General features: G+C 37.5%; 1 protein-coding gene across 4 annotated transcripts in view; it reads right to left on the bottom strand.

Moving 5' to 3' along the window:
• Positions 1-13,443, bottom strand: part of CTDSPL2 (CTD small phosphatase like 2) — a 75,218-nt gene that overhangs the window by 24,802 nt on the left and 36,973 nt on the right. For 3 of the 4 annotated variants that reach the window (XR_009695037.1, XM_061156414.1, XM_061156413.1), the window contains exons 3-5: positions 7,333-7,471; positions 5,584-5,733; positions 1,444-1,659 (exon numbers count right to left, since the gene is read on the bottom strand). Coding sequence is in view for 3 of the 4 variants with exons in the window: in XM_061156414.1 (XP_061012397.1) it covers positions 1,444-1,659; positions 5,584-5,733; positions 7,333-7,471 (505 nt within the window). In the remaining variant the exon portion in view is untranslated. The remainder of the gene's footprint in view (positions 1-1,443; positions 1,660-5,583; positions 5,734-7,332; positions 7,472-13,443) is intronic. The other variant, XM_061156415.1, reaches the window with a different exon arrangement.

A 13,443-nucleotide genomic window follows, 5' to 3' on the forward strand; every position in this document is an offset into this window, starting at 1 on the left:
CAACGTTATGCCAGTTACTGGTTCATAAGCACAAGGGGACAAAAAGAAACACATATCTCCTACCACTGCACTGGTTCAAGATCTCATCACCCAGAAAAGGGGGGAGAGGAAGTGTTCACAGTGTTTGAACACCTCATGCTAAAGCATTTTTCACATTTCATCTCAGTCTCCAAAGCTCTAAATTATTATTGCCATTTTAAAGCTAAGAAAATCATCTCAGAGTGCTTAGGTTATCTAAAGTCACACAGCTAAGTAAATGGTAGAGCCAGCCTCCTTCCTTCTTGTTCTCTTTGACGACCTTCCTCAAGTTGAGGAAAAGCAATGCTTTTGTCACTCATACTCATCTTCTAAGACCAGCAGAACTTTCACTGTTCTCCTCTCCTGATCCTCCCAGAGTAACTGCAATGTGCCACCTCCACATTTTGCTCATTTATTTCTAACAGCACTCATCACACTGTATAGTAATTTTTGTGTATACCTGTTCATCTATTAAATCATATACTCTTCAGGGCCAATGAGCATATCTTAATTCATCTTTGTAAACAGTGTCCATCACAAAAAGCAGGTGTTCAATTGTACAAGTGTTAGAGGAACAAACAATGAATGAGAGACGGAGTAAATCTTACTTTTCCCCACTGAAGTTTTGGAAATCCCTTCTCCATCGCCATAGTTGTCAGAAAAAATAAGTACAAAGGTATATAAAGAACCACAAAAACAGAAAAACATCAAACACAAAGTCAAGAGCCTTGGCTTCAGTCTGTATCTTATCATTCACAAGGCTGTAACACGGGGGAAAGCAATCAGAATTAAATGACAGGTCAAAAGTAAGTTTATTTACAAATCTTATCCACCCAGGAATAAATTATGTGCATAATTCATGCTGATCTGCTTGTTAAGTTCAGTATTATTCTTAAGTTAGGTAATAAATGCTGACCCCACATGTTTCTATATTTCCAACTGGCTCAGACCTACCAATTATGGTAGGCCTTTCAAAGGATCCGGATTAGGCTGCAAAGTCTGTGTATACAGAGACCCGAGAAGAGAAGTTTCTCCTTTGGGAATGTCATCCATACATGAAACAAATCTGAAGGTACAAGAATACCTCTACACAGGGACTTCAGATCTTAAAAATGTAAGACTCATGCATTTATAATAAATATGCTCATAAATGTAAGCATATTGTTAGCTGTGTTAAACTTCTCCATGTAGTTAGATTGGTACAAATAATTAAATTGTTAAGTGACTAAAATGGTAAAATAACCTTTAAAAAATTCAATTTCAAAATGACTAGATTTGGGAGGAAATGCTTTAATTCCAATTTTAATTTTATTAATTTCAAGGAAGAAAAATGTATGCATTTAATCTGCCTATTTAAGAAAAAATATGAAGTACTGCATTTTTACAAGCTATTGAAAATGTATAAGAAAAAAAAAAGTTTTTCACCTGTAAGGGGTGGTATATCACGATTAACTGTTTCCTCTGCTTCTTCTAAACCATTATTTATTGATGGCCTCACTTGAACTGCTTGATTTGAGTAAGCGGCTCCATTAGCTGATGTAGTAGTACTGGTAGTGATCTCATCCACCTGTTCCATATCAAGCTGCTTTACTATCTCCTCAGCTTCCACAGCCTGTCCTGGGGAATCGGATCCCGATGTTCCTGAAATTATGATTCAGTGTACATCAATCATTACTTAACAGCTCACCATGGGAGAGGAAAGACAGAAACAAATTTAAAACAAGTAATAAAGAAGCCTTAGAGACATAATGCACAGTGTAGTAAACACAGACAACACTCCTGAAACCACCAAACCCGCCGAGAGAGAAGCTGACTGACCCAACCACTGGAGCAACCACCGCACAGCACAGCAGCGACGTCATCACCACCGCGCTGGGCACAGCCCAGTCCAGTCCAGCGGCTCAGCCCTGTCTGGCTCTGAGACCCCAGGGACCGCAGGGCGCCAGGCCTCCCTGCCCATCACCAACTCCCGGAGCTTGCTCAGACTCGGTGATGCCATCCAGCCATCTCATCCTCTGTTGTCCCCTTCTCCTCCCGCCTTCAGTCTTTCCTAGCATCACAGTCTTTCCTAAGGAGTCAGCTGTTCGCATCAGGTGGCCAAAGTGTTGGCGCTTCAGCTTCAGCATCAGTCCTTCCAATGAAGATTCAGGACTGATTACCTTTAGGATGGACTGGTTGGATCTCCTTGCAGTTCAACAGACTCTCAAAGAGTCTTCCCCAACACCACAGTTCAAAAGCATCAATTCTTTGGCACTCAGCTTTATGGTCCAACTCTCACATCCACACATGACCACTGGAGAAACCACAGCCTTGACCAGACGGACCTTTATCAGCAAAGTGATGTCTCTGCTTTTTAATATGCTAAGGTTAGTCTCAGCTTTTCTTCCAAGGAGCAAGCGTCTTTTAATTTCATGGCTGCAGTCATCATCTGCAGTGATGTGGGAGCCTCCCAAAATAAAGTCTCTCACTGTTTGCATTGTTTCCCCATCTATTTGCCATGAAGTGAGGAGACTGGATGCCATGATCTTAGTTTTTCGAATGTTGAGTTTTAAGCTGGGTGATTGTGTAATCAGCTGATGATCATAGTACAATATATAAATTATCAGATCAACATGGTCCACAACTTGAATTTTCACAATGTTATATGTCACATATATTTAATAAAAATAAAAATTCATCAATATTTAGAAAAACTAACTGGAACAGAAACAAAGCTGAGGACACCATTATTCAGTGAGTCTTCACTAGACATTTCAAACAGCAAGGAGTAAAGACTATTATAAGCTAGAGTCATATCTGTGAACAAAGTTCTTCTTAAAGTGTTAGCTTAGAAATCTAAACCCATTTATAGTTAAATGAGTCAATTCAGAACTTTAAAATATTTTTTATTGAGATATAATTAACTGATTTAATACTTTATATAATGAAATACAATTACCAACTGAGCATTAGCTAAAACCTCTATCCTGCCACATAATTATTTTTTTTGTGTGTGGTGAGAACATTTAAGATCTAGTCTCTTAGCAACTTTGAAGTATCAATATATATTATTGACTTCTGAACAACATAGGGGCTGGAGGCACTGAACCCCATGCAATCAGAAATCTGAGAATAATTTTACAGTGAGCCCTCCGGATCCACAGTTCCAAATCCTCAGATTCAACCAACCAGACTGTGTACCACTGTAGTATTTATATTGGAAAAAATCCTTGTATAAGTGGACCTATACAGTTCAAACCCATGTTGTTCAAGGGTCAAGTGTAATACAGTATTGCTGACCACAGAACTTCTTTTCATTAAAGTATTATTTATTACGTGCATATTACATGTTGGGCAATACACATATACACACTTTTCCATTATCCTCAAACAGCTTCTGATTTTTTAAACTAGAGATAGTTCTCTAAAAATGAGTCAACTGTTCCCGTAACCATAAGAACCTTTTCATTCCAAGATACAGGAACATTCTCAACAAGATTCCACCTCGTTAACAAAGAAGTCAATTTCCTCATTACATTCAACCATCACCGAGATGAACCTGCTGCCCAACTTCCTCCCACTATGGACTGACTGCAACTCTCCATTTCTTTCTGGAATCCTCCAAATCATCTCTCCATTTTCTTTATGGAATCCTCCAAATATCATTTTCAACAACAAAATCAACCTCCAATAACTCTCAACTTTCTCACAGAATATTCTTTCTCCCTCCACTGCCTTAACTTTAACCTCTTTCAAAAATTTTCTCTCTTCCTATTACCCTTCCCTCAAAGCTGTTTATTGTCTCATAACTTGTTACTCAATCAGAATTCATTTACCTCTATTGCTGCTGCCAGATCACTGGTTTTTCCCAATGTGTAAAATGTCTGCTCCTCTGAGACCGATGACTACACAATTCTTCCCTTATCCCCTCTGCTGTCACCTACCACCTATTGCCAGCATCCTCTTAATCACAGAGCAATTTAACACCTAACTACAAGTTTACTGTCTATTAAATGCCTATATAGTTGTTATTACAGGAGATGTCAATGACTCATCCAATAACCAACCTCAAAGGCCTTGCCCTCTTCAGCTCTATCTACACTCATTATGCTCTTTAGTAGTTATTACCATGGCCACAGCCTGGACACTATCATTGAGAAACGATTCCCCCCTGAAACCTAAAATTCAAACAATCAATCTCCTACCACAACCTCCTAATCTTCTAATTAGCATCTCCCTCATATATTTCTATTACATGTGATCTTCATGTCTGATAAAAGCCAGTCTCCTTTATCCAAACACACAGCTCAGTGGCTTCTCCCCCACCCACCTCATCTAGTTAGACTTTATGGTGTATCATTTAAACCACTCTCAAGCCGGCAGCCTCAGTGTCCTTGCTTCCTTGTCTTTCCACTGTCATCCACCATAGAAATCCCTCTTGAATCAATCTAACAGATTTCCCAGGCACTAGGCCCAGGCTAGGATAGGCAACAATACAAACGTAAATAAATTTTAAAAAGAAATGTCTAAGGTATACTGGGTTAAAGTTAAAAGTAGGCTTTTTTTGGGGGTGAGTTTTTTTTTCGGCTGCACTGTGAGGTATGTGGAATTTTAGTTTCCCAACCAGAGATCAAACCCATGTCCTCTGCTTTGGAAGCGTGGAATCGTACCGCTGGACTGCCAGGGACGCGCCTGAACGCAGTTCTGTAGCTCTGTCTCTGGTCTGAAGGCCTCACAGCACTTTCATGTGCTGAGGCGTTTTCTGCCCACACAGCATCTTGACTTTATACTGTGCCACTGTGCCTTTTAAAAATTGCTTTACCATCCAGAAACATAATTCAAATTAGGATTTAAACAATCAGGCAACAAGTATTTAATGGCTATTTCCCATGAGCCGAATAATACATCTAACAACATGGTAGATGCAAAAATAAAGACACTACCTCTTACCCTCAAATAATTTCATGTATGAAATTAGATACTAATTATCAGAAAAGACAGGACATCAGAAAATATTTGAAAAATATGGTGAGATGGCCATTTGTTTGCAAAGGCATTATACAATGGAAATCTTAAATTCATTTGAATTAGGGTAGTTTTACTGTTTGTCTAAACTGAGGATTCTTAGAGATGGGGGAAAAAAAAACCAAGCAAATGATAATAAAAATAAATTGTATTACAAAAAATAATCTGGTCTCAACTCACTTAAAATATTCAACAAATTCTACTTTACTGATCTCTAGAATACAGAAAATGCTTCTCAGTTCTCTCCTGTACACACTCTAAAGATGCAAAAGTCATTCTAACACAAAAAATAATACTTTCCCTCCAGCCCTAAGTTTATCATCTAGCTTTTCAGATAGTTAAAGCAGAGTTCATTAACTTACACAAAATTAAACATAACCTACATTTATTTCAGTCACTACAAAAAAAAAAAAAGTACATTTTAGAAACTGTATATTTTTAACGAAGCTGAAAACAAACATAAAATGCTAACAAAAATATGCCCCCCCCAAAAAATAGACCTTTTAAAAAACCAGGAAAACAATTTTTAAACCCAAATTATGGTTAATGATTTATATTTACCATTTTTATTTGCTGGTGAAAAAAAGTTGAAGACAGGAGAAAATATGGTCCCCAACAATGTAGTCCTTGGAGGACTGCCAGAGGAAGGGTTATCTTCTAATTTTCCATTTTGTTTTACATGTTGATTTGTCATTTCATAACTACCAGCTTCTAAGAAAGAAACAAAAGAAAACAGTTGCAATCTAGAAAACATAACTTTCACAAATGTGTTCTAAACCATTAAGAAACTTTTTCCCTCAAAATAATGAAAATTGATTAACATTGATTTTTAAAACCTTATTGTTTAAAGAAATCGTGAGGTAAGTCACTTGCAAATCAAATGATCTTTATAATAAATTTATTTATAATGTTTTATAAATGCTAAAGTTATTGAGTTTTTACAAAGCAGATTTATATCTGGAATTATACAGTCTGGAAGTCTTAAATTCAACATTGTTTAAAAGAAAATGAAATAAACTCTTTGTAAGTAAAGCAAGCAAGTTACCATATGAAAAACATGAATGTAAGATTCTGCCTTGGTTTATTTACATTTTGGGATGCTGTTTACTTCACAAAATTTACCCTCTATTTCTATGTCTAACAAAGAACAGGTAAAAAACAGAGGCAAACCGTTTTACTGAAGACTATACATACAGAAAAAGACTACACATATAGCAGTGTCAAATGTTACTTATGGATACTGCGGCACCATCTCAGAGTACTTAGGAAGAATAATCAGTTTTCCGCCTAAGTTTCTTATAAATAAAAAATTTAATGGGTTTTGGGAAAACATAAACTAGAAATGTTTAAATAAATCATCCTTGACCCTCCACAACTTGACCACATTTCTTCTTTCTTTGCTAGAGATCTGTTAACTTGTTTATCTCTTTTCTCCCTGATGGTCAATTCTAGAGATAAATCACCGCATTAAGAGGAAAGAAGTTGAGGGGAAAAAAAAAATCATATAAAAAAAAGAGGAAAGAGATTGAGGAATTATTATTACTGTTGTGTTTAAAATCACATTCATTAAAAGGCAGCACTCCATGCTCTAAAGTGCTAGTCAAGCTTTCTCTGCTTGTCCATCTTGTTCTGCTCCTTTTAGATGCTGAGGAGCTTGTCAGCCCCTCAGAGGTAGTGACCTAGAAGAGGGTTTATAAACAGTAACACTACTGGCTTTGGGCTGGAGAATTCTTTGTTATGGGATGTCCTGTGCACTGCATGACGTTTAAGCAGTATCCTGACCTTAACCTGCTAGATGCAAGAAGCAACCCCCCCACAGGCTGCGGCAAACCAAAAGGTCTCCAGACACTGAAAGCGTCCACTGGCAGACGGACGCCCTACTTGAGAAACACTGACCTGAGAGCTGCAAGCTGCCTCTGGGCTTTGAAATTTCATAATCCAGAAACAAGTTCTTTATACACATTTCAAAAAATTAGTCCATTATGTTATTCATATTATATAAAATAACATATATTATTCACATGTATTATTATTCATAATAAAAATTATTACTGCTTTAAGAAATTTCATATATATTTTCCTGCCAAACAGTATAAAGCTAGTTGCTCTGCCTTTAACTGTCACTTTAACTCATCAAAGTAGATGTATATTAGGAAGGTAAATTTCTATTTACTTCATGCTATTCATACTTAATACAAAGATTATAAAAAGGCAGAAACTGCTCAAAGTAGATTTTTTAAAACAGAGAAAAAAACATATCAAGTGACCTCTGCTTACACCTAATAAAGCAACAGGTAAACATTAACAAACCTCCATTTACTTGACTTTTCCGTCTTACTCGAGATATCTGTTTGTTAGGCTTTTCTCCTGCTCTTGGTGTTGATGTGATCAAATTATTATCTATATCACGTTCAATTCTACTCCGTTTTGAAGGATTTTCTCTCTCTTCCTTAAGATATAAGAGGAAAAAACATGCATTGAACAGTCATTCTGCTGGACAGGTTACATCTTTTTTTGCTGCTCTATGCAACTTAGTGGATCTTAGTTCCCCAATCAGGGACTGAACCTAGGCCACAGCTATGCAAGTGCCAAGTCCTAACCACTGGGCCACCAGGGAATTCCCTACATGTTACACACTTTTAAAACGATAAAATATGTTCACTGCACTATTTACAACAGCCAATTTTATCTATTATCAATTGATGGACACTTAGGTTGTTTCCATATCTTGCCTATTATAAATAATGCAGTGAATATATATGCATGTGCATAAATAATGGAATATTATTCAGCCATAAAAAATGAACTCCTGTCACCAGTGACAGCATGGATGAACCTAGAGGGCGTCTCATTACGTGAAGAGTCAGACAGAGAAAGACTTACACCACATGGTCTCACTTACATGTGGGATTAAAAACCAGAAACAAAGACAAAACACAAGCTCACCGAGGACAGACTGGTGGTTGCCAGAGGCAGGGAGATGGGGATGAATGAAATGGATGATAAGTGTTATCAAAAGGTACAAAGGGTTATAAAATACTCTAAGTCATGGTGACATAATGTACAGCATGGTGACCATCCTTATAATACTGTATTGCACACATGAAAATTGCAATACGAGTAAATCTTAAAAGTTCTCATCACAAGAAAAAATTCTGTAACCAAGAATGGTGACAGATATTAATTCGACTTATTGTGGTGATCATTTTGCAATATATAAAAATACTGAGTCAGGCTATATGCCTGAAACCAATATATGTCACTTCTCTCAGATTTTTAAGAAGATAAAATATGTTGTAAAATGCTTTATTCTCTTTTTTTCATATCATGGAGAAACAAAGAGAAATAATATCTAACAACAGAAGAAAACACAGAAAAAAACCTGACAAGAGTCATTAAAGTATTCATTAATGTCATTATACTACACAAATACCTCACAATCACTCAAAAGAACAGGGGTCATTTCCATGAGTGAACCCCACTGGAATCTGCTGGCATATCACATATAACCAAAAATGACATAAAAATAATGGAGCCTGTCCCCCGCCATCCATCAATGTCAACCTCAATCCTCAAAAGGTCCAAATCAACACTAAGGAGTCTATTCTTTAACAAAGTTCTCTATTAGCTTCCTTATGTGGGGGACAAATCTACATTATCAGTTTACACTATTTTGCAATACAGAGTTATGATGGTTTGACTTAAAGATATTTTGACTTTTACAAGTCAAAGTGTGAAAGCAATACATGATACTCAGTAGAAACTGTGCTTTGAAGTTCGGTTTTTCCCCAGGCCAGCAACACGGCAACATGCAGGCACTATACTCTCGTGAGATGCCGGGCTACGGTCAGCCACTTGACCACGATCACTCACAGCCATTCTGTATCCATACAGCGATTTTCACTTTCAGTACAGTATTCAGTAAGTTAAATAAGATATTCAACACTTAAAAAGTGTTCCAAGCATGTTAAAGTAGGCCAGGATAAGCTACGATGTCAGGGAAGGTAAGTGTATGAAGTGCATTTTCAGCTTACAACATTTTCAGTTCACAATGGGTTTATCAGGACATAAGCCTACCATAAATTAAGGAAGATCTGTATTACTGACTAAAATAGTACACTCCATGCAATAACCTGAATTTTTTCCATTTGTACCTCCATTTTTGTCATTAGTACAATTCTTCCGGTTATCTCCTACATGAGCAATTTTCTTACATTACTGTAATACTGGCCTATAATTTCTTTTTGTTTCAATCAAAGTACCTGAAATCTTCTGATAAGGATTAGACTTTTCCACAGCAAATAATAATATACTATTGTGCATTTTCTAAACGTTGAATATTATTTTACTGTCTCTGAAACAAACTTTGGTATTGCAAATAGCCAAAATTACAATTCCACAATTCCCTATCTGGATCAAAACAAAAAAAGATAATATTGCAAATATCATTCAATACTGAATTTTACTTTTCTCACCAGTTTCTCTTATTTTAGGTAGGTTCACCAAGACAATCTCCTTAGCACAAAATAATTTGTCAGTGATCCACAATGTAATTCCTCAACTGTTTACTATTCCCCTGCACTTAAAAATGATGAACAGGAAGCCTCAAATCTGAAACACTGGATCTTCATTACAAGAAAATTATAGGGGCTCTTTTCATAAAGTCCTGAAGAACAGAAATAATCCTGCAAAGCCTTATCACACTTAATACTCTAAGCTCCAGCCTTTTCTTGAAGAAGTCTGTTAGTACATCTGCTGTAACGTAAATACACACATGCATTCCTGGAAAATTTTCACTCTGCAACCCTAAAAATAACAAGGTTTATGGGGACAAATGGGTCCAAGAGGGTAGAGAAGGGTACGTGGGAGGCAGATCAGCCAAAGCTCCTGTAAATCTGTGACCATAGCACTAAGAAAACCAATGATGGGGACTTCCAGAAATGACCTGGACACCCCAGGTAAGCAGCTCAGAGCAGCTAAAATGCTACCTCAGAGTTTAATAAAAGGTATTAAAAACAGAAGTAGAAACAAAGGTTTATGGGAGCCGAAAAGTGGCGCTTTAAGGCAGGAAGACTGCAAAAATGGACACGAAAGGCAATGCAAACTGCCAAGGAGAAGAGGAGTCCACAGCAGACCAGGGTGTCCCCTCCCCAGGGCGAATCCCTGATACAGGTCACTACTTTTAATTAGAAACTGTGTGGAGTATGAAATTCTACCACCATTATTCAGGATTCCCTTGTCCAGTTTAGAAAAAAAATCATATATAAACCAAAACCCATTCATGTTATATTAAAACTATTTCCCTATTTATCTCTACATATCAATATCAACATATAAAAGCTAACCGGCATCCCTGGCAGCTAATGGTAAAGAATCCACCTGCAACGAAGGAGATGAGAGTTCCATCCCTGGGTCAGGAAGGTCCCCTGGAGAAGGAAATGGCAACTCACTCCAGTACTCTTGCCTGGGGAATCCCATGGACAGAGGAGCCTGGTGGGCTACAGTCCATGGGGCCACAAAAGAGCCGGACACGACTGAGCGACTAAACAGCAGCATATAAGCTGACTCTTGGTGGGGAGGCACCACACACGTGGCAGAGACAGCTATACTGTGTCAGCTGAGAATACATTCAGATGCTTTAGCTTATGTCTCTACAGAGAAATAGAAAACTATTAACATCAGGGTTAAACTTCTGCAGTCACTGACAATAATGTTCTATTCTTCAGAATAATGCATTTAATCTGATGAAGCTCCAATTCTGAAATTTGTCACCACATCCTCATCTTTCTTAAACAATCATGTATATAATTTGGGGACATTTTTGGATACAGTATGAGTTTTAGAAGAGGAACTAGGAAAAATAAGATTTCTACATTGCTGCACAGGTTATTTAAAAAAATTTTAATAACCCTACAAATGTCATCTCTGAAATCTGCATTTTTCAAAGTTGCCTCTTAGACATGCTTTTAAAGGGAAAGTCTTGGGAAGGCAGCATTCTTAAATCTCTGAATCCCTAAGGAAATACAGAGAACTAAAGAAGCAATGAAAACCCAACAGCACATTTATAACATAACCAGGAAACAAGGTTTCTCCCCCCAAACTCCAAATAGATGAGGACAAACCAACAGCCATAATACTGAAGTAATCATCTTTATCAGTGTTGAAGAAAGCAAAGCAATGCAACACAGAATGGGACCCATCAGATGAGACCAGGAGAAGCCACCCCAAACTGCTAACAGGGTAGGTATTCAATGGAGAGCATGGCAGGCCAATCTGATGACAGCAGATGAAACAGGACAGAGGACGCTGCTGCTCAATCCAATAGCAAAGGAACCCACAACTGAAATGGGAGCTGTCTAGCTCCTGTGAACTCTTGACACTGACCAGCTACAGCTCCCTTATAGAACAGAGCTGCATATGAGTGGAAACTGCTAGGAATGGAATCAAAATTTCATTGTAGAAAAAGGCACAACAGAAAAGCAAAGAAAAGTTCCAGATAAACAATGAATAGGGATAAAGAACCCTTCCTAGATGGCTCAGTGGTAAAGAATCCACCTGCTAAGCAAGAGACTCGGGTTCAATCCCTGGGTCAGGAAGAGCCCCTGGAAAAGGAAATGGCAACCCACTCCAGTATTTTTGCCTGGAGAATTCCATGGACAGAGGAGCCTGGTGGGCTACAGTCCATGGGGTTGCAAAAGAGTCAGACACAACTTATCAACTAAACAAAAATAAACAGAGATAAACATATAGCAAAACTGAAAAAGCAATCACTTTATTTTTAACACTATTCAAAAACAACAAAATTGATTACAAGATACCCTGAACCATACAATCTTCTAAAAATTTAGAAAAATTCATATAAGAATGAGAGAAAAGAAAGCGTAGATCTCAAATTCCACACAAAATCACTGTAATAAAATGTTGCTTAGTAGCTAAGTCCATCCTTCTCTTTTGCAACTCTGTGGATTGTAGCCACCAGACTCCTCTGTCCATGGGATTTCCCAGGCAAGAATACTGTAGTGGGTTGCCATTTCCTTCTCCAGGGACCTTCCCAACCCAGGGATCCAACCTGTGTCTCCTGCATTTGCAGGCACATTCTTTACCACTGAGCCACCCGGGAAGCCCATAAAAAAACACGGGAGGAGTAAAAGAAAGCATCTCAGAAAAATATGCGTAAGAGCACCTTCCCTGGCTGTCCAGTGGTTAAGACTGCATGTTTCCACTGCAAGGGGTGGGAGGCCGATCCCTGGTCAAGAAACTAAGAGCCCTGTGGTGCAAACTCTCCCAAAAGTGCATTAAGAGAATAGATTAAAATTATACCTTTATTTCAAAAAAGAAAAAAAACATTAAGAAAGTGATATGACACATACATCAGAGTTAGAAAAAACTCACAAATGCAGAGACAGAACAAAATAGAAATAAAAGAGAAAAACATTTTAGAAATAAAGACTAGGATAGACATAAAAGTTAGTAAATAGGATAGACATGTGCCTTTATGAGAATTAGAAGGTAAAATGGGGGGGGGGGGGGGGTTGTAGTTTAAGACATCAAAATGTAACAAATACTAAGGAAGATCCAACAGACAGAAAACAGTAGTCCCTGAGCAGGAAACCAAAGCCAAGAACATGGTGAAAGAAGGAGTATCATAAAGTTTTCCTCAAATGAAATATCTGAAATTATATACTCAAAGAGTACACAGGCCTTCTCGTTTTTTTTTTTTGATCTGTGCGATTCAGCTTCACAGTCTTTAAAAAGTTCTCCCACCAGGGACTGAATCCAGGGCTTTCGACAGGGAAAGCTCAGAGTCCTAACCTAACTACTGGACTGCCAGGGAACTCTGAGAGTATACTGCTGAACTACAACTATCAACCTAGAAAAATAACAAGATAAACCCTAAACTTACCTGAATTTAAAGAAAAAAAGCCCTTTGGAGAACAAGGAAAAATGTTTGTTTAAAAAGAGAAAATTAGACTATCATCAAACTTTGAAAGCAGTGCATTTAATGCTGGAAGAAAATGGAATAACACTTCTAAAAATCAAGAAGAGAAACTGTAAGACAAGGATATCATATGCAGTAAAACTGGTTTTAAAGCACAGAACTCAAGAATATTGTTTCTGTGTCTGCTTCATGTGGCATCTATCAAAAAATGACTATAGACAACAACCAGAGGACTGGGGAAAGCATTAAACACACTGAACACACACAGAACCGTAGCAAGATGAACGAGGGTTAGAGATCATGTGTAATGGCTACAGGCTCAGAATATATACATTACAGTAAAAACTGTTAAGAGATATTTTAAAAATTGTTCACTTTAAAGACATTCTGAGAAAAGCTCACAGAATTCATTTTTAGCTGGTGAGAAACAACAAAAGAAGTTATCTAGGCATAAAAGAAATAAAATCAGATGGGATTCTAAA

This window comes from Dama dama, chromosome 12 (genome assembly GCF_033118175.1).
Source record: "Dama dama isolate Ldn47 chromosome 12, ASM3311817v1, whole genome shotgun sequence".
NCBI lineage: Eukaryota > Metazoa > Chordata > Mammalia > Artiodactyla > Cervidae > Dama > Dama dama.